This window comes from Gobio gobio, assembly GCF_949357685.1.
Source record: "Gobio gobio genome assembly, chromosome: 3".
Taxonomy (NCBI): domain Eukaryota; kingdom Metazoa; phylum Chordata; class Actinopteri; order Cypriniformes; family Gobionidae; genus Gobio; species Gobio gobio.
Window position 1 is genome coordinate 15,870,407 of NC_137099.1, and position 22,620 is coordinate 15,893,026.

The following is a 22,620-nucleotide window of genomic DNA, read 5'->3' on the forward strand; positions in this document are numbered from 1 at the left end:
TAAATAAATCTCACTTATTTTGTAATTACAAAATAAACAACTCACATTGACATTGCAATGAACAAATACAAACAATAATCATAAGGTTCTGAGCTGTGCTGTCCCCTGAGACGATAACGATTGATCAGCAGAGCTCAACGTGTCCATATTAAGTGTTCACAGATCAGCCTTCTCCTCATAGTGACAAATACAGGATGATCTTTGGCTGTCCAGGTAAGGCTTACATCCCAAGTGCATGACAGTATCAAAGAGCAAAGTCACTGCTGATTCACAGGCTGTGAAAACACACAGGTATAAAGTTTCATCTCAGCATAATGTACAAGAAACACAGTAGGATATAATAAGACCGCTATGCATATGTTCTTCCTGCAAATGGCAAAAAATTATATATAATTTATATCACATGCATATGGAATTGCAAGTTTATAACCCACAATTCTTTTTTAAATTGTGAGATACACCGTTCAGGCATAACATAATGACCACCTTCCTAATATTGTGTTGATCCCTTTTTGCTGCCAAACCAGCCCTGACCCGTCAAGGCATGGACTCCACTAGACCCCTGAAGGTGTGCTGTGGTATCTGGCACCAAGATGTTAGCAGCAGATCCTTTAAAGGGTTAGTTCACCCAAAAATGAAAATAATGTAATTTATTGCTCACCCTCATGCCGTTCCACACCAGTAAGACGCTCCGAAGCTTCATGAAGCAGTGCCGTTTTTTTTTTTTTTTTGGTGCACCAAAAATATTCTCATCGCTTTATAATATTAATATTGAACCACTGGACTCACATGAACTGATTTAAATATGTTTTCACTACATTAATGGATCTTGAGAGAGGAAATGTCATTGCTGACAAAAAAATCTTAATTTGTGTTCCGAAGATGAACCCATAGTGCATCCTGGTGCCATGTGTTCCCCAGGTAAGTGACACACACGCACCCGGCCATCCACGTGATGTAGAAGAAAACGCGATTCATCAGACCAGGCCACCTTCTTCCATTGCTCTGTGGTCCAGTTCTGATGCTCATGTGCCCACTGTTGGCGCTTTTGGCGGTGGACATGGGTCAGCATGGGCACCCTGACTGTTCTGCGGCTATGCAGCCCCATACACAACAAACTGTGATGCACTGTGTATTCTGACACCTTTCTATCAGAACCAGCATTAACTTCTTGAGCAATTTGAGCTACAGTAGCTCGTCTGTTTGATTGGTCCACACCGGCCAGCCTTTGCTCCCCACGTGCATCAATGAGTCTTGGCTGCCCATGACCCTGTCGCCGGTTCACCACTGTTCCTTCCTTGGAGCACTTTTGATTGATACTGACCACTGCAGACCGGGAACACCCCACAAGAGCTGCAGTTTTGGAGATGATCGGACCCAGTCGTCTTGCCATCACAATTTGGCCCTCGCTCAAATCCTTACGCTTGACCATTTGAGGACAAAATGTTCACTTGCTGCCTAATATATCCCACCCACTAACAGGTGCCGTGATGAAGAGATAATCAGTGTTATTCACTTCACCTGTCATAATGTTATGCATGATCGGTGTACACTCGCAATTGTAAGTTATAAAGCCTGAATTGTGGTCAAAGAAAAAAATCTGAATTGCGTGTTTATATCTCACAATTCAGAATTTTTTCCTCAGAATTGTGAGATATAAACTTAGTTACTTTTTTTTATTCTGTGGTGGAAACAAGCTTCCATACACACACAATATTAGTAAGACTGTCAATTACCTTGAACACTTTGGGACAAGCCCAGTGTCGCTTGTAAATTATTACAAATGGTCTCCAGACAGACCTGGAACTTCTCGTCACAGTCATTTTTCTCTTTCCCACAGGTATCATAGCATCGATCATGCTCATTACAGCATCTGGTCAAAGATGGCATCCCAACATCAAACTGCAGTCAACCAGAGAGAATAATAAATTAGTAAGCAATATGCAAATTATAGAGCCAGTCATTTAAATCCCCGACAACAGATTAGTGAGACAATACAGCAATACCAACTAGAAGCTAAAGTTTGTAAAGAAACTTTAATGTTGGGGGGGTTGTGACCCATGCTATTTCGTATTCTAATAAATAAGCTTATTATTACAGCAAAAATATACATACAAGGTCAAGTTTACAATAAGCAAATTACAAGCAATAGCACAAATAAATCAGGATTCAGGTTTGTAGGTGTTCAGGTACCCAAATTGAATAATCAAATGTCAAGGAGCTCCCTCTAGTGGACAGTACTACTCTACTAGAGGGGGCATTTTTGCTCAGTCAATGTAAATCTATGGGATTTTTTTCTTGATTATTATTTATACGAAAACATATAGCAACAAACTTTCTCAAGCCAACATAATAATAATAGCTAGCTTCTACTCAACAGCGTAATGTTCCCTCCTCACCTGAAATCCAAACACTGGGGAGCCACATCCATTGGGTGGAGGTGATTTGTAGTTGGGGCGAGGAACCGGTGAGTACCCTATAAACAGTGTTGGGTAAGTTACTCTAAAAAAGTAATTTATTACTAGCTACCAATTACAACTTCAACAGTGTGATTAAATTACTATAATTATTACTCTCTCTAAAAAAGTATTGCATTACTTATTACTTTCTAAATCCCATATCAACCTCAACCAGTTGAACAAAACAAGGATAGACGTGAAACTGCTCTTTTAATTCTTTCAAATAAATAATATAATTGCATACATTATCCCCAAACTGACCAAAGTATTTAAAGGAAGAAGGTTACAATAAAAACATACATTTTAACATTAGACGTTCTGATGTTAAATCCACTATTGTTTTATTTAGAATTAATTGATTTATAAATAAGACATTAATTAAATTTATAATAAATATACTGTTGTTGCTATACACTATTTAATGTAATTACATCAGAAGTAGCTGTAAATAATTTACAGTAAATTAAGAATATTTTTAAAGGGAAACTGATGAGGGTGTGTTTTTTCCCTTTGTTAAAGACCTTCAACGTTGAATTACAAATGCTTAATATTTAATTACATACATATATATATATACACATAACATTTTATGTTTAATGTATCAGTTACAGTAATCTTTATATTTTTAATATATGTGACCAACCGTCACTGCATTTAAAGAGACACCGTCCGTCTGAACCTCCGATCAAGTCCAAAGCCATGTTAAGGTATGCGTCTATCCTGTGAATCCCGTTGCGGATGGATTTGAAGGTCTTTCTCCAGTCTGGAGGTTCAATTTCTTCAGAAAATTGATCAGCTTGAACCACTTTCATCAATATCCCAATCGAGAGCAGCAGTGAAACGCAGGAGATGACACGACAGAGCATAGTCCAACAAATGTCACTTTACCGGCTACCACTAGAATCTATCTGTAAAGTATTTGTTTTATTTACGTTTCCAAAAAGAGAACTTGCATGTTTAAATATATCTGCGATAATACGGTTGTTTTTTGCGAATAGAAGTAGAGTAGTTATAAATAAATGAAGTACGAGTCGGAGAAAGCATGTACTTCCTGTTGATAAATGAATTCTTCTTCTACTTTACATTGAATGGCGGTAACAGGTGCATTTTCGCCATCTACTGGACATCCATCCATCTATAAAATAAAAAATAAAATAATATGTATGCATTATTAATGTATTATCCATCCACCCGTTAGTAAGACTAAAATCATTTAAATATCTCCTGAACTACAGTATTTAGGGAAGTCAAGGTTCAGATAAAAGGCACATCAATTATTTTTTTTTAACAAATAAAAACATTTTAATAATGTTTCTCAAGTTAAAATTTTCAGGGAAAGAAGTTCTCAAGCACATGGACGCACTCGCTGACTAGCCTTGTTCTCGAAAAAGAATAGTTTGGAAAGGGAGACTTGAATACCTCTCTTTACTTTAGGTGTGACGTCTCTGAGAGCTGGAAAGAGAGATTTATCAGAATCTAGTCTCTGGTCTTCACAGCATTCATCTATTTCTTCCTGGCCAGAATACTGGTACTTTCCAGACCTCATTTCATTGATGCTAGCTTGAGCGGTGTTGCAAAGAGATGAATCAATATCCTCCACAGTGAAGGAGAAGCAGCACAGGCCTGCATCAGTTCTTTTTCAGTGCAAAACTCACTCATCACTGGATTACAAGACTCAGAGTTTGATCAGAGATTGACAGACGGATCGGTGCAGCTTCTGCAGTAATGCGGTCGATGTACCGGTCTGTCGTGGTGAAGAAAGAGCTAAGCCGTAAGGCGAAGCTCTCGATTTACCGGTCAATCTACGTTCCTACTCTCACCTATGGTCATGAGCTTTGGGTCATGACCGAAAGGACAAGATCCCGGATACAGGCGGCCGAAATGAGCTTTCTCCGCAGGGTGGCTGGGCGCTCCCTTAGAGATAGGGTGAGGAGCTCAGTCACTCGGGAGGAACTCGGAGTAGAGCCGCTGCTCCTCCACATCGAGAGGGGACAGCTGAGGTGGCTCGGGCATCTGTTCCGGATGCCTCCTGAACGCCTTCCCGGGAAGGTGTTTCGGGCATGTCCAACTGGGAGGTGTCCAACTAACTACAGATAGGATAGATGCTAGATAGATAACAGCCATTTTGGTTTCATGCCAAACTGCCATGAGCTTCATTTACATTTTGTAAAACAGCATCCTTCTCATCGGGAAAACAATGATAGCTTAGACTGCAACTAGTAACTTTAATTCCTTCCAGGTTTGCCAGTCCCTCTGCCAGACTGGAGACAAGAGCTTCAGAAAAATGAATGCCAAACATGTCAACATGATGTGTATCCTTAAGCTTTGCAAGCAGTCCATCAACAACACTTTTAGAAGATCATATGGCAAAGTTAAACCTTGAGAGGCCTTCTTCGCTTCTGTTTCTGGCCGGCTGCTTCTTACAAACAGAGCTTCATGTACATCCTCAAGCTCCACCTCCTGTTCTCAATCAAGGGCCTCTGACTTCATTCCTGAACTTGGCCCAAGCACCTCATTCTCATGCATTTTATCAGGCTTTGGAGTTTTGACACATCAGCTTGAGCTCCAGATTTCTTCCCTAAAAGAGCAACAGGAATTAGATTCACAATCTTTGAAAAAAAGTAAAATCTTCCAGGTTCCATGTAAGTTTTTCGGAGCAGACAAAGGCATAGAACAGACATGTTAGATCAAATCAAATCAAATATTGCTGTTTTATGCAAAAAATAAATAAAAATACTGATGTTGCATTCAAAAAATAAAATTAGTTATCTTGTATTAAAAAATAAAATATTGTTGTAGTATGCAAAACAATTAAATAAAAATAATAAAATAAAATCTTGCTGTTATATGCAAAAACAAAATAAAACGAATAAAATAAATATTGCGGGTTTTATGCAGAAAATTAAATAAAAATAATAAAAATAAATATTGCGGTTTTATGCAGAAAATTAAATAAAAATAATAGAATATTGCTGTTGTATGCAGAAAATAAAATAAAATGCTAATTCTCTTGTATCAAAAAATAGAAACATTGGTTTGGAACAATAAATAACATAAAATAGAGTATTAGATAAGATAGATAAGTGTATTGATTTTATATGTGATCTAACATTTTAAGTATTTCAATATATTCTGTTTGATCCAGTTATGTAATAGTGACCTCTCAGATATGTCACTATTTCTGAGGTGAATGTTGACATCAAGTGTGACTATTGTACAAATATATATTGGAATATCAGGATATCGGTAAATATATATTTTTTCATTGAGCATCTTTCTAATTTACAGTTATTAGCTCCGACCAACATAAAGTGAGATATTTTGGTTTGAATGGATTTTTTGAAAAATCTGAATCTTAATTTTTTTTTTTTTTTAACAACTAGTGAGTTTATAATATTTCACACCAAACTTTTTCAACATGATGCCAAGACATTGAAGAAGCTAAATTGTGAACGGATATCTCAAATGGTGTTGCCATGGTAAACAATTAAAGTAATGTCATTCAAACGATTTTAAAATAGTATTTTTACATGCATATTGTCATGCACAGTAGCCCTGAAGCCATCGGGGGATTGGGCCCGCCATCTCTGCTTGCAGCTATATTCTAGGTTTATGGCTTTGATTTTCTTGCAGTTTTAGAGTAAATGCGTTTTTGAAAATATATATTTCATATAAAAATTTTAAATAGTATTTTTTATAACTTTTTTTAAAGTTTTTTAACTTTTCACAATCTGCCTGTGAAGAGATTAAGTGAACTTAAGTCTGTGCTCTAAAGCATTCAAGATTTACGACAGTTTAAATTGGAAATTTCATTTTCAGGTTGACGCTCAAAACTCAAAAAGTGAAGAAATGGATTAGAATATAATATAATAGGATATATCACAGAAATATAATTTAGTACCACAAAATCCCCTACAAATACAAAATATTAAATAAAAAACATTAGCAAACTAAAATATAGTAGCCTATATTCATTTAATTAAAAAAAAAAAACTAAATAACGACTTACATAGTGATGACGATTTCAAAACAAAGCATCATGAAGCTTCGAAGGGTTATGAATCAGTGAGTCATGTTTTGAAATCGTCATCACTATATAAGTCGTTATTTAGGGGTTTTTTGCGCACAAAAACTATTCTCGCCGATTCATAAAGTTATTGTAGAGCCGCTGTAGTGAGATGGACTTTGTATCAACGTCTTCAGTGTCTTTTAAGGGTCTTGAGAGTGTAAAGTGCATTGAGCCAATGGAGGCCTTTCAGAGCCATCAGATTTACACTAAAATATCTTCATTTGTGTCTGAAGATGAACGGAGGTCTGACGGGTGTCCAACCACATGAGGGTCAGTCATTAATGACAGAATTTTCATTTTTGGGTGAACTAACCCTTTAACCACTCCTCCACAAAGTACAGATCATGCCCCAAGACAGTATCCACAGCCAGAATCTTCAAGGTAGAGCAATGAGCGGTTAAGAGTGTTGGTAAATGACTAGGCTGAGTGATAGAAAGTGTTAGAAAATTAAACGTGTAGTTAAAGGTGCAGTGTGTAAATTTTAACGGCATCTAGTGGTGAGGTTGTGAATTGCAACAGCACACTGCTCACCCCTCCATTTCGAAGCTCATAGAGAAGCTACGGTGGCGACACAGGACAAAGATGCCGTCATCTTAGACAGCAGAGAGTAGCTAACACTCTGTAGAGCAGTTTGTCCGTTTAGGGTTACACAGTGCACCTTTAATAAAAGTACTATTAGTTGTTTAGGTTGTATGTTATCGTTTTACTGACTGAAAAACCATCTGATTGATAGCTGCTCGTCGTTTTGACAGCCATCCACCAGATTCCTTTTTCTGGGACAGACTTTGAATGCCACAAAGCACACACGCACATGCACACGCACACGCACACACACACAAACACATGTTCACACAAACACACGTTCTCACACACACACACACACACACACACACACACACACACACACACACACACACACACACACACACACACACACACACACACACACACACACACACACGCACACACACACGCACACACACACGCACACACACACACACACACACGCACACACACACTATTCTATGTTATTGTGTACATTTATTATTTTCCTGCAGTTGGGTTAATAAAACTCAGTTCAATTGCAATTTATATCTGTTGTCTTTCTTGGTTACATTATGAAATAGTGTTTGTAGAAAATATTTAATTGAATTTGAGTAACTGAGTAACTATTTATATGTCAAGCTGTATTTGTCTCTTCAACCCCGTTACCATATTCAACCCCGTTACCCCAGTCTCAACCCCGTCACACCTACATTTTTTTAATTTATTTTTATTAAGTGTATAAAAAAGTAAATACATTTTTGTTGAACTCAATCTGAAATGTTCAGAGCAATCATAACAATACTGATTTTAGTTAAAATTCTGAAGTTAAGATGCATCTTTGATCCAAAATGATGAGGTTCCTGTTACAAAAAGGGCCCATTTCAGACTTTAGTACAGCAAAAGTATGACATTTTATGCTACTTTTATATTTGCAATTACTGAATTAGTGGGAGGGACATCTGATTAATAGGAAAATGTTGATTTCATTACAAATACATTTTATAATCGCATTCAGAGAGCTCCCATAGTGTCCATAACGGGGTTGAGGATTAATAGTGCCCATATCTTGAAAAAGTAACCAATAATAATAGGGATTTGATGCCTGAGATGGGAAAATATACTTTTCTGCAAGTTAAGTATGTCATTTATGTTGTGGGGTGTTCAGAAAAGTAATACATTTTAGTAAAAAAATCTAAAAATGTGTAAGTCCAAATCGTACCGGTTTCGTGGAATGACTCATAACATAAGTGGTCGCCTTCAAATGAAGTTTCGGATGACTGAACATGCGGTCCTTCTCTCTACAAAAGGACCAATAGATGTTGGACTTGAGACATTCTGGTCTATACTCCACATACCAGTTGGTGGCGGTAATGCACCAGTATACGATGTTTGCCAACCGCCAATAAACCCTAGAAGAAGAATATGTCTTATGCAAAATATCTAAAGAGTCTTTAAGAAGACAAGGAGAACACGCTCGAGTCGTAAACATAAAACTGAAACGCTGGACTGATATTTTTAATATAATGTGTAATTCACCATTAGACCAACTATAAAAAAAACAAAAACGTTTTCGGTAAGAAATCGCTTTTATTGACTAATGGTCGGAGACATAAGTCTCGAGCTCTTTGCTTTATGTGTTATAGTAACCAACTATATTTTATGCTGCATACATTTTATTATTATTACCACTGTAAAGTAAGTTTAGAATGCATTCGAGTTGATTTGTGATTTCTCTAATATTGTATGTAAGTTTTTTTAATTTATCTATTCATATTGATCTTATGAATTATGATGATCAACTCAGCTATAGTTTATGCTTTATAAATATAGTAGTATGATAACCACTGTATGTTTATCATTTATTCAATTTGATTTAGTGATTTTCTCATTTTTATGAATGTACTTATTTATTTATTCATACTGATCCTATGAATTGTGTCAAATGCTTGAAAGGTTTTGATTTTAGTCACTGCATAATTTCCATACAGATATTATAATGTTTTATTGTGAAAGGTTGAGAGGTTTTGATTTTTGGTCACTGTTTTATTTCCAAACTTTCATTTCCATCAATATGTTTTAATTGTTTACTGATTCATTCATTGTGAAATGAATGAATGAGTAAATTTGTCCAAACTGTATTGTATATAGAGCAGACTGATCATGGATGTACCAGAGGCCAGTCATTCTCAAGATGCACCAGATGTCGCAAACTCTTCAAACGAGTCCAGCGTGTCTTTAACGCCGCACATGTTGGCCAAAATAGAACGGAACAGACAACGGGCATTGATGCTCAGACAAGCCAGGCTCGCTAGTAGACCGTCTTCAGCTGTAGAAGGTTTGGCATTTGTTTGGAAACGGCACAACACTTACTTTGCATGATTTTTTACTTTCTAATTTGTCTAACTAATTTTATCATGTACCATGATTTATAATGTCTTCCCTCAGGTGCTACTTGTGCTAAAGTGGCAAAAACTATAGACTCTGGTGCAGGGTTCTTTATCGAAGAGGACACAGCAGAGGATGAGCAGCAGGAGAAAAGAGTGGTCCAGCAACCAGGTGATCACAAATTACATCACGTACATTTTCATACATTCTTTATTTTCTTTCGTTTTTTTTTAACTGTCACATATTGGATGTCTATGTAGGTCAAATATTTTAAATAATCGTTTTTAAATATTTAAAGTCTCCATGAAATCAAAATTGTTTTTTTTTCTCTGATGATGTGTTTACTGGTGAGGGGGCGGGACAACCTGTCACTCACATGACATCACAGCAATAGCAAACCACAACCATCCAATAAATTCGTGATGGACAAAACAACTTTTTTTGTTTGTTTGTTTTGAGAAGAGTTTCACTTGGATATACATCACAATTCATAATTTTCAGTCACATGACTGGCACGGAGACCTGGAGGGCAAAACATACATAACACTGCAACACAGACCTATCAATTTTCCACCTCAAAGGAAGAAAACACAAAATATGTGAAGTTTTGGGCGCTTGTGATTAGGGCTGCTCGATTATGGAAAAAATCATAATCACGATTATTTTGGTCAATATTGAAATCACGATTATGTAACACGATTATTTCACATGACTTTGGGAATGTGTTGTATTTATTAAAAATACACCTTTCAACAATTCAATTGAAATTGTAACATTTGTTGTACTTTTTGAATTATTAAAATAAATAATATAACATATATTCAAATCAAAGTATAAAAGTATTCACGTAAAAATGATAATCACAAATAAATAAGATCAACAATATGGTTCGGCTAGATATGCTTTTCAGGTACGTCTAACATTAGTTTTCAGGTACAGAAATGTCTCAAATGTAAAATAACATTGCATATTTGAGTTTATAAATTAAAGATGAATCCTATTAAACTTACAAAAGCTATTCAATCCGGATCGGATATGCGTCGTCTTTATCGACTGTATAAAGTTCACTTAAGGCATATACAGACTATGTCTGCTAGGATACTCATCAAGATGGACATGTTGACATACGTTTTGTGTGAGTTTGTCCGTTCAAGAGCAAGACTTGAAAGAGAACTCAATATTTGCGCGCTGAGAGACGTGTGCGCGCTCTCGGATGAGTGCACAGAGATACATTTCCTCACAGCGCGCGCGGCTTCTCATTCGCGTCTTCTGGCACTAAACCCGGGTGACGACGGTGAAAACGACTGGTCATATTCAAACATACGGCAGCACTCGCATGCATTGAACAAAGTTTACAAAGAGAGAATTATTTGAAAAATATGAGGGGAAAAAAGGACGTTTACACGGCACCCCTGCTCTCGTCAGTTTTTGTTTCTTTATTAGATTGTCATAGGTCACTCTGTTTCATTTTCAAGTGGTTAAACAAATTCGTGATGTTCCCTTGCGTTGCAGCCAGTACCATGTAGCAAATCTTGCACGTAGCACGTTTCTGCTCGTCGTCTGATTCCTCAAAGCCAAACTGTTCCCAGACAACGGAGTTGGTTTTGTCTTTTTTGCTCACCAAACGCTGCTGTAACTGCCCTCCTTCTGCCATCTTTACTCGCGCCGAGTTTTTAAATTCCAGCGGATGATATGCACACGAGACTCACGATCTGAGAAAGTTTGTGGCTTCGGGAGGGGCGGATGAGCGCGTGCGCGTTTCATTCAGAAAGCAAGGCAAAATAATCGTTTTTTCTCGATTGTACTATTTTAGTGATCGTTGGGAGGCGAAATCGAAATTCGATTAATTGCACAGCCCTACTTGTGATCCAAATACAGGACCTGCTGCAGTATTTCTATCACTAAAAACAGTGGGACGTTCTCAAACGCTTAATGTGAAAAACACTTAAAGTGCCTTTATGTACTACAACCATTATATAATAGATCAAAATTCAGTTTACATCTCATTGATGATGCATACTTTATACAGGCAAGCAGATGAGCCCAGAATATGAATGCAGTTAGGCATTTTCTTTATAATGGTTTTCTATGGGAAAATGCTTAAAGGGTAACTTCAGTGATTTAGCATTAAGCTTTGTATTTAAACTGGGTCATTTATGCAGTAGAAATGTGAAATAATTTTTGAATTTGGTGCCTTTTAGACTGAGAAAAGACAGAAAATGTATTTTTGTCTCATGTGGATGAAAGACAACAACTCCCAGAATGCACTTGCTTCGCTGCCATATAAGGCCACTCCATACACCGCCCCCAGCGTCGTTTTGATCTTCATAGTAATACAATCATTTCGTTCAGTTAGAGAATAAACACTACAATTAAAAACTGAACGTGTCTTTTCAATAAAGTGTGAGTGAGTATCACAGGAATTCATTGAAAAGTTGAAACACTCACTTTACTCTGCACCGCGCTCCGTTATGATTGTCCGTGCGGCAGTCTGTGTCTTACATTCTATATACATCTTACATACACAGATCTATGGGCAGGTTGATAACATGCGGAACAGCTCCATCTAGTGGCTGTATCTCTTAAGCCTCTGGCCAAAAAATCCTTGGAGGATTTTTTCCAGAAATAAAATGCATAATTCTCTCGTCTCAGGGGGATATGAGGGGGGAAAGTATCATCATTTGAATATACTACCGGGTTTCTACTGATACAAAGCTTAATGCTAAATCACTGAAGTTACCCTTTAAGAAAAACTGCATGTTGCGTTTATACCAAGTCTGCCGCACTCGTGTTAATAACTGAAGCCAAAGCATCTCGATCGCCCCCAGGTGGTTGGTCCCAGTATAAGTTATAACCCCCGCCCCTCCGTGAATTCTAATAGACGCGAGACAAACTAAACAATCAAAGTTTTTTTCACGCTGATTTAATTTCAAGTGTTAATTTTTTTAAATAAACTTGGTTTTAGTTAGTTATTTGATGCTATAAAAACGGGGGGTGTGACATTATGATTGACAGCTTCTCTGAGTGAAATTGTTACTGAGGCACCAACAGGCTTTTCTGGGGATTTTCGGGAGGAGATTGGAGCTTTAGCTTTAATTTCTACATTTCCATAACTGTTTATTTCACACCTACATAATGAATTGGTCTGCATCTGTGAGAGTGTGGACGGGCTTTTGATATCGCGTCTCTACTTCCTGCTCTCTACTGCGCAAACTGCGAGATCACTACTGCGCAGACTCGGTCCTAAATCTGCGCAAGATGTCAGCGCTTCTGGAGGCTGCACTTTTCTTCAGCGGAAGAGAATGAAGTTGCGTCGTCCATATTTTTTTACGGTCTATGGTTTATACGTACTAAGTATGAACCTGGTAAAAATGACTGGTGTGCAATGGAGGAAAACCTTGTTTTGCCCTCCAGGTAAGGGACGTCACATGAAAACTATCAATAGGGAAGAAAAAACTAACTTCTGTTTCATGCAGATTTTTTTAACATATATATTTGAATGAATATGTCATGTAAACCCTTTAACAAAAATACATGCTTCATATAGACATATAATAGTGAGTGACAAATGTAATTTATGTGTGTGTTTCAGCCCCAGTGATGGAGCCTGATTATCTGATGTGTGAGGAGTGTCTGAAGCCATTTATGGACTCTTATCTCAGCAACAGTTTTGATCTGTCTGTGTGTGATAAATGCAGGTATGTCATACATTCTGTACATGGTTACAGGAGGTTAAAACATAGTGTTAAACTTGAGTTACAGAGAGTTTACTGGCTGGTGCTGTTGGTATAATGGAGTTGTTTTTGTCTCAGTATTTCAGTTCCGTTACTTTACTGTGTTTCCTGTGCACCTGCAGTTCAACAAGTGCTCAAAACAAGCGCTGTAATGTGTATGCGTATTTAATTTTATAATTGCATGTGTTTGCATAGAGACAATGAAGTGAAGCACAAGCTAATATCCCGGACTGAAGCGAAACAGACTTTCCTTTTGAAGGATTGTGATCTGGATAAGAGGGAGCCACTGCTGCGGTTTATCCTGAGGAAAAATCCTCACAATCCACGCTGGGGAGACATGAAACTCTACTTAAAGACACAGGTAGGTTTGACACATCTTCATGCCAGAGCTGTAAATATAATCTGATCCACTCATCCCAAATATTAAACTCAAATCCCTTTTAAGGATAAATTAAAGTTGAAACAACGTCAAAACTTAATTCTTCTCTTTACCACAAAAAAGTAGGTGGGGTATGTCATTTCTCCACCACTAGCTACACGAAATGAACATACAAATATAATATGTATATAATGTGATATTTTTTTTTTTTCAAGCATGTTCCCAAACACACCTACTGTCCCAATACCACATTTATTTAGTTAGTCTCATTAGTTGAGCCAGAAGTATAAGCAATTACACATGATCTTTAAGAATATCAAATTATGATATTAAGTTAACACTGAACAATACTGTTCTATACCTTAACATTAGCCAAGGCAATAGGCAAGGCAAGGCAAGGCAAGTTTATTTGTATAGCACATTTCATACACAGTGGCAATTCAAAGTGCTTTACACAGAAATGAAGTTAAAATAGTCATAAGTGAATCAAATAAAAATATATATAATAGGAATTAAAAGGAAATAAAAATAAAGAAAAAATTATAAAAAAATAAAAAGTATAATTAAAAACTACAAATAAAACAGGGTTAAATTGAAACACAATTAAAGTGCAAGCAGTTCGGACAAAGCACAGAGCTCATTGAGTAATTGCATAAGATAAGGTGCAATCAGTCGGACGTACAGTGGCATAGTGCTCATTCAGTAAATGCACAGCTAAACAGATGTGTTTTGAGTCTGGATTTGAAAGTGGCTACTGTTGGAGCACATCTTATCTGTTCAGGAAGCTGGTTCCAGCTACGGCTGGCATAATAGCTAAAAGAAGACTCTCCTTGCTTTGAGTGAACCCTTGGTTAGGGCTGGGACGGTATAGATTTTTTCTTACCGCGGTTGAAAAGCAAGAAATTCCCGCGGTTCAGCGGTAAACCGCTTTAAATGGCCCCCGCTCGACTGTCGCGCACAGCCGCACACGCACACCCCAGCGCAGGCAATTGAACATAATAAGGAACATGTTTATTTTACATTTATTTTTTCACGTTTAGAACAGGAACAATTAGAACAGAAATGGAATGATATCTGAAAAAAAAAAGTGCTGGCAAAACGAAATATAGACCAGGCTATGGTTACCATCCCAGCCTTCATATTTTTTCCTGAGAGAGCAGATCAGATCACGACTGAGAGATTTGATGATGGAACAGCATAAACAAAGACAAACAAACATTTTTATTTATCGGTATTGATCAGTAATATATATTTATTTGTTTATTTATTTCCCATATTTTTACTTTCAGATTACAGTCGTCGTCATTAAACAATCACTTAAACTATAACGACTTTTGCGCACACCCGCTCATATAATAGCCTATAGCCTAATATATTATTTATATTTATAGTATTTATATTTTTATATAACATATTTTAAAATATTCAGGCTATTAATTTACATTTAGCTACAATTTACACCTCGCTTGTGTGCGCTTTTGTCTCAGTGGTTAATGAAGAATAACGAAGGCTCAAGGCTATTTAATTTAACAAAGTGTAGTCACTCGCTGCTCACACTACCTTGATTGTATATTATGCTACTTTTATTATTTATATTTATTTTTTATATTTTATAACATTTACATATTTATATTATTTTACATATCTCGTGTGGTGTGCGCTTTTGTCTCAGTGGTTCAAGGCTATTTAACGAAGACTTTTTAGGCTAATTTAACAAGGCTATTTAGGCTAATGATTGTATATCACATACATATACATTATTTATATTTATGTTATTTATATTACATAAATAATTATATATATATATATATATTAGGGATGCACCGAATATTCGGCCACCGAAAATTTTCGGCCGAAAATGGCCCAAAAGTGCATTTTCGGTTTTCGGCCGAAAGACTTTTATCACCGAAACAACACGGCCGAAATGTTGTGATGACGCAAACAGAAACCGCGACCTGCACGTGCTTGTCTGAAGCAGTATATTTGAGAAACACCCACGTCAGCTCCATGCATAAGCACTGACAGCCAGAGCTCATGTTCTCGATGAGAAGATGACCAGACTTCACTGTGAGTTCCCACACAAACATCGATCAACATGTATCACGAAATTCAAACGATAAATGGCGTTTTGACGCTCTTTAATGTGGCATCACTGATCACATCACAGTTCAAGCCGCGGCGCGCGCGCGTGAACGCGAATATCTGTGAGCGCGATCGATCATCTCTTCCTTAAGAATAAACATGAATGAACATCTAAGGTATGTTGAGGATACATTATCACTCACTGTCACGTATCATATGTGGTGTAATCGCTCAATCAGTGTTTCAGCAGCGAAAAGACGTCAATATAACTGCTTGTAAACTAGCCTAAACAATGTCATGTAACTTTAGCATCACATTTACCTCAGGCAGTCATTCAGTGTCCACAGAATTTTATTCACTAGAGTAAATCAACTCTTTCACTAAATATATGACCTATATTAGCCGTTATATTCATTATATTCTACTTAACCTGTTAATGAGATCTTGATTATCTCCTGTATGTTTAAATAAACCTTTCATGAAAATGACAGACACTGTGTATAAATGATTATATTTCAACAACGAATTGGAGAAAAAACTATTTTATTATTAGATTATTAGTTATTGCAAAAACTGCCTTATGTGAAGTTTACATGTTTGCGTACTATGTTATTTGAGTGTTGATTATTAGACCTAAAAATAAATAGCAACTGAATTTAGGCTAATAGTTTGGGCTCTGTTGTTAACCTTTAATATTAATGTGCAAGTAAGGGCTCCCCATATAGTTTACAGCAATATCTTCAATACACTTTTAGTTATAATTTAATTCATTTAAGGACAGATACTTTTTTTTTCCAGTAAACCAATAAAAATAAATAAAAAGTCATTTTGTAAAACTGTTGTCCTGAACCGTCAGTTTTGTGTGTCGCTACACCCCTATTCTACAGTTAACATATGAGCTATGGCAGTCTTTGCTTTGATACACTATTATGTTGAAGGCCTACAGAGAAAATAGTTGTATCTTTAAGCAGTTGCACTTGTTCTGAAAGCACTTTCTTGTAGTAGTCCTACAGAGAAAAATTTTAAATGCACTAGACCTAAATGTACTTTGTTTTTATGAGAGAACTTTTAATTTTAAAACCTTTCTGTAGGCCTGTACATTATTATTTAATGCACAAATGAGTGGGGTCAAGTTAAACATTTTAGTTTGAATTTTATTTTATACTGTGCATTGTTGCAATGTGCTAAATAAATATTGGCATAATTTGTAATTGATTTATTCTTTGAAACTTTAATATTAATTTATGCAATTACAATGCCTTGATTTTAGTAAAGTTAGTAAACAGTCATAGCCATAAATGCAATGGTACTAATAATTGGCATAATTTATTTCGGTGTTTCGGTTTTCGGTTTTCGGCCTTGGTTTCCTCTTTTTCGGTTTTCGGTTTCGGCCAAGAATTTTCATTTCGGTGCATCCCTAATATATATATATATATATATATATATATATATATATATATATATATATATATATATATATATATATATATATATATATATATATATATATATATATATATATATATATATATATAATTATTTATATTTATGTTATTTATATTACATAAATAATTTTTACATATTATATTATTATATTATATTAGGCCTATTTTTACATATTTATATAAATTTATATATAGGCTATATGCCTATCTCGTGTGCGCTTTTGTCTCAGTGGTGCTATTTAACGAAGGCTATTTAATTTGACAAAGTGTCGCTGCTCACACTACCGTGATTGTATAGCCTATTACTTATTATTTATATTTATATTTCATATTTTTACACATTCATATTAATTTATATATCTCGTATGCGCTTTTGTCTCAGTGGTTCAAATATTTAACGACGGCTATTTAATTTAACAAAGTGTCGCACACTACTGTGCTTATAAGCCTGCCAGACGGATATCTTTTTCGATAGCCTTTTAATGAAATTGGAATTTCAGAATCGCATAGCCAACTTATATTTAATTGCCTACAATAGATTATTTATTGATTATATTGAATGAAATTTCGTAGGATCAGCTTATTTGTAGTCAATCTTTCCCAAACAGAGTTGGAAGAGAGTAAAAACTTACCAGTACTAAGGAGTGCTGAGGCAGGTCCAGCTCAGTTTGTTCTTTCTGAAGCCGTTTTTTTTTTTTTTGCCAGCTATGGGAGAAATCGGTCAGCGTTCGACACAAACCCATGGCCCGGGCGGTGCGTTCTTTTTCTGCTTTCATGACTTCTATCTACATACCCGCTATTGTCGGCTGCGCAACCATGTGAGAGAATTGTGTTAAGCACGTGCAATTAAAAACTGAGGTCCTGCTTATGCGCCTGTATTTTATGCTTTAGTAAAATTAAATTCAAATTATAGGCTAAAAGACATTACACAGGTACAAATGGAATGTTATAATGGAACATTGCGCTCCCCAACTCGCAAAAGGTCGGATTTGCTCCATCTTTTGTTATGTTTTGTTTAGAAAACCTTGAATCCATATAAGACACACATGTCATTAGACACAATCCATGTCATTAGAATCAATGAATCCATGGAATTAGACACAACGTGCACACATGGGCAGGCCAATGTTTTTTTTTTTTTTTTTTTTTTTTTTTGCGGTGATGGCGGTGACGATCTCAGACCCGCGGTAGGCGTCACGTGACCGCGGTAATGCGGTAACCGTCCCAGCCCTACCCTTGGTATTTCTAATTGACTTGATCCTGATGATCTGAGTGATCTGTTGGGTTTGTATTTAATCAGCATATCTGCAATGTATTGAGGTCCTAGGTCATTGAGTGATTTATATACAAGTAGCTAATAGTACTTTAAAATCGATCCTAAATGTAACTGGAAGCCAGTGTAAAGACCTGAGGACTGGTGTGATATGGTCATATTTTCTCTTTCTGCTCAGAATCCTGGCAGCAGCGTTCTGTATGAGCTGCAGCTGTCTAATGGTCTTTTTGGGAAGGCCAGTGAGAAGACCATTACAATAGTCCACCCTGCTGGTGATAAAAGCATGAACGAGTGTCTTGTCTGGAAATAAAGCTTCTAATTCTTGCAATATTTTTCAGATGATAGTAAGCTGATTTAGTTATTGCTTTGACATGACTACTGAAACTCAGGTCTGACTCCAAAATCACACCAAGATTCCTGACTTGATTTTTTGATTTTAGACCTTTAGCCTCAAGATATGCGTTCACCTTGAGAATTTCATCTTTGTTTCCTAATGTAGTGATTTCAGTTTTTTCTTTGTTTAACTGAAGAAAGTTTTGGCTCATCCAACTGTTAACTTCATCAATGCATTTACATAGAGAGTCAATGGGGCTGTAGTCATTAGGTGATAGGGCTAAGTAGATCTGGGTGTCGTCAGCATAGCTGTGGTAAGCCATTTTGTAATTTTTCATTATTTGGCTCAGTGGCAGCATGTATAGGTTGAATAGGAGTGGTGCAAGAATTGACCCTTGTGGGACTCCGCATGTCATGGATGTCCTCTCAGACTTATGGTCACCTATACTCACATAATAACCTCTCTCTTCTAAGTATGACCTGAACCATTTGAGGACCATTCCAGAAAGCCCAACCCAGTTTTCCAGCCTGTCAATACCTAACATGACAGAGTAATGACCAATATTTTTACAGTATTTATTAATCTTGTTTTTTTCTTCATTCTATCTTTCAAAAGTTTGTTTTTGAAAGAAGCCCCTATGATTGCCAAGTCTGTATTTATTTGATCAAAAGTATAGTAATATAGTGAATAATAAAAAATTAATTTTCAGCACCATTCATTCATCAAACCTCCAGTCTTCAGTGCCACATGATCCTTCAGAAATCATTCTAATATGTTGATTTGCTCTGGAAAAATGTCTTATTATTTTCAATAAATACAGTTGTGCTGCTTAATATTTTTTGTGGAAACAGTCATACATTCATATATACATATGTCATACATACAGGTTTCTTTGATGAACAGAAAGTTCAAAAGAACAGTATTTATTTGAAATAGAAATCTTTTGTAAAATGATGTCTTTTCTGTCACTTTTAATCAATTCAACGTGTCCTTGCTAAATTCAAGTATTAATTTCTTTAAAACAAAAAAAAGAAAATCTTACTGAGCCCAAACAAATGTGTATACTATTTTTTATGTACTATGAGCAAACATATAATCGTAATGATTGTTACTATATTTATAAATTAACTATAAACCCAGATTAATAAATGCTATAATTTATATATTTTTTCATTGTGATGATGCCTAATGTATCAAATTGAATTGTAAAGTGTTACTATATCATGCAACTGTTTCATGACATTTTTTTTATTGAATGTTAAGGTGGAAAAACGCTCTCTGGAGGTGTGGGGCAGTGAGGAGGCTCTGGAGGAGGCCAAGGAGAGTCGAGAGGAGAACAGGGAGGTGCAGAAGCAGAAACGCTTTAATAAAAAAGTGAAAGGTACGACAGCCTGGTGCAGTTACTCTTGGACGGTCAGAATTTAAATCTTTTTCCACTTTGAATAGTGATTAGAAATAGGGGTGTAACGGTACACGTATTCGTACTGAACCGTTTCCGAATGCAATCTTTTAGGCGTGTCAGTTCAAGCGGCCGTGCGAGAACGCGATAATCTGTGAACGCAATCATCTGTGAACGCGATCACCTGTGAATGCGATCGATCATCTCTTCCTAAAGAAAAAACATGAATGAACATCTGAAGGTATGTTGTACATTACAGATTACTGTCACGTATCATATGTGGTGTAATCGCTCAATCAGTGTTTCAACGGCGGAAAGATCTCGATATAACTGCTTGTAAACTAAACAATTCGTAGTCACATAGCATCACATTTTCCTCAGGCAGTCATTCAGTGTCCACAGAATTTTATTCACTAGAGAAATCAACTCTTTCACTAAATATATGCACTATATTAGCCTATATTCATTAGGCTATATTCTACTGAACCTGTTAGTGATGTCTGCATTTTTTCATGTATGTTTAAATAAACGTGTCATGAAAATTACACAGACTGTGTATAAATGATTATTTTTCAACAACGAATTGGAGAAAAAACTATTTTATAATTAGATTTAGAAGTTATTGCAAAAACTGCCTTATGTGAAGCTTACATGTTTGCATACAATGTGTTATTTAAGTGTTGATTATTACCTAAAAATAAATAGCAACTGAATTTATGCTAATAGTTTGTGCTCTGTTGTTAACCTTTAATATTAATGTGCAAGTAAGGGCTCCCTATATAGTTTACAGCAATATCTTCAATAAACTTTTAGTTATAATTTAATTCATTTAAGGACAGACACTTTTTTCTTCAGTAAAAATAAATCAAATAAATAAAAAGCAATTTTGTAAAACTGCTGTACCGAACCTGTACCGAAGTGTGACTTCAAAACCGAGGTACGTACCGAACCGTGAGTTTTGTGTACCGTTACACCCCTAATTAGAAATGATCTATATTTTAAAATGTATTCTTATTATTTTTACGACAACTTTTAAATTAATTGAATAAACCGAGACTTCGTTTGGTCACAGTGTGGAATTATACATTGCTCTGCATCTTCATCTGGCTTTCAGAGCTGAGGCGTGCGGTAAGGAGCAGTATGTTTAAGAAAGATACCAGCATTCATCAGCATGACTACGGCCCTGAGGAGCTGTTGGACGAAGAGGAAGATCTCTACAGGAAAGTGTGTCAAACCTGTGGACATGAACTCACTTTTGAGAAAATGTAAATGCTCTCACAGCTGTGGCTACTGTACAGGGAAGAAGCAGGGTCCGGATCCAGGTCAGCAAAGAGTAATCGTGATCCTGTTTCTCGACACATTCCTTTGGCTTGCAGTCCAGGTACCAAAACAGGATTTCACTTGATCTTATCCGACTCTCATAACCAACATAGCGGTGCTGTTTTGTGTTTATGCCATCTGAAATTTAGATGCATCAGCCGTAGCCTCAGAAGATTAGAGTGTGCTGCACTAGATTTGATCACAAGAGGGCACCGTAGAGCTGCTATTTTTTAAAGAACTGCGATCAAAGTGATGGATGACAGGTTGCATACTTTGTCGTTTAGGGGAGAGCACGCTCACACTGTTGAACATATTCTGTGAAATGGAGAAGAAAAATACAAATGAGATGTATTAAATATTACATCTGTATTAAATATTTAGAATGTGACTTAAAAAAAATCTGCTTTCAAACGTGAAATCAAATCGGCAAAAGCACCAAACCCAAAGCTGAACTAGTAACAGGATCTCATTCCCACTCTCCTACCTCGTAAAGTCCAGTGCCTGTTTGTTCGGCGAGGGATATTGATGATTCCATACGTAGACTGAGAGATTCTCTCACGGTGTTGTGTTTCAGTCCGTCTGCGTGTGTGACTATTGAAAGTATCCGACGAGGAGCACAAACGCACTCGTTCCTTAATGGCCACTCTTCTTCCTCACCTTTCGTGCCAATGTTGGCTAGATACTTTTTGCTGTATTAGAAATGACGGATTATGTCGATGAAATGTTTGTAATAAATTTTTTACAAATTGGCAAACATTTCTCTGTTCTGTTTACATTGTCCATTATCAGCTTTTATTATCTGATGTCTCGATGACCACAAACATGCATGTTATTATTCTTCAGGGGCACATATGATCGGACCAGCGACCACATGCCCACTTTTATCACGGCAAAGCTTGTGTGAGTAAGAGAGCGAATGTGTGAACGTTCCTTTTGTCATGGTGTCCACCGAGGCAGGGTTACACATGCCTTGCATTGCTGTCATTATTTGTGTTCGCCCTATATCTTGTTAGCTTTTTCATCTATATCCCCTTTGGGCCACTGTAGAATATGACCAAACGAAGGACACCTCACTGAAATCTGTAGTGATACAAAAAAAATATATTTTATGATAACCTTTTAGTTGCTAATAATAAAATACAAATGTATTTAATGTGGTATATGCTACTGTTTTTAAAAGTTTTTAAAAGAAGTC

The 22,620-nt window shown here is 36.3% G+C and overlaps 2 protein-coding genes across 2 annotated transcripts; one reads left to right on the forward strand and one right to left on the reverse strand.

The window, feature by feature from the left end:
• Positions 1–4: 4 nt before the first annotated feature.
• Positions 5–3,614, reverse strand: pla2g12a (phospholipase A2, group XIIA). The gene is made up of 4 exons (XM_079813412.1): positions 3,103–3,614; positions 2,400–2,476; positions 1,737–1,902; positions 5–275 (listed from the first exon to the last, which is right to left on the reverse strand). The coding sequence occupies exons 1-4, from the start codon at positions 3,323–3,325 to the stop codon at positions 157–159; spliced, it is 585 nt and encodes a 194-aa protein (XP_079669538.1). The 5' UTR covers positions 3,326–3,614; the 3' UTR covers positions 5–156.
• Positions 3,615–8,451: 4,837 nt separating this feature from the next.
• Positions 8,452–22,177, forward strand: xpa (xeroderma pigmentosum, complementation group A). The gene is made up of 7 exons (XM_079813415.1): positions 8,452–8,647; positions 9,223–9,409; positions 9,520–9,630; positions 13,052–13,157; positions 13,389–13,554; positions 19,970–20,087; positions 21,220–22,177. Exons 2-7 carry the CDS (start codon positions 9,235–9,237, stop codon positions 21,372–21,374), a joined length of 831 nt encoding a protein of 276 aa, XP_079669541.1. The 5' UTR covers positions 8,452–8,647; positions 9,223–9,234; the 3' UTR covers positions 21,375–22,177.
• Positions 22,178–22,620: the final 443 nt, after the last annotated feature.

Coding starts and splice junctions, on each gene's coding strand:
- pla2g12a (XM_079813412.1), bottom strand. CDS start 3,325: ATGCTCTGTCGTGTCATCTCCTGCGTTTCACTGCTGCTCTCGATTGGG. Junction 2,477..3,102: donor TCTCTTTAAATGCAGTGACG/GTTGGTCACATA, acceptor CACTGTTTATAG/GGTACTCACCGGTTCCTCGC. Junction 276..1,736: donor CTTGTCCCAAAGTGTTCAAG/GTAATTGACAGT, acceptor GTGTTTTCACAG/CCTGTGAATCAGCAGTGACT.
- xpa (XM_079813415.1), top strand. CDS start 9,235: ATGGATGTACCAGAGGCCAGTCATTCTCAAGATGCACCAGATGTCGCA. Junction 13,158..13,388: donor TCTGTGTGTGATAAATGCAG/GTATGTCATACA, acceptor GTGTTTGCATAG/AGACAATGAAGTGAAGCACA. Junction 20,088..21,219: donor CTTTAATAAAAAAGTGAAAG/GTACGACAGCCT, acceptor TCTGGCTTTCAG/AGCTGAGGCGTGCGGTAAGG.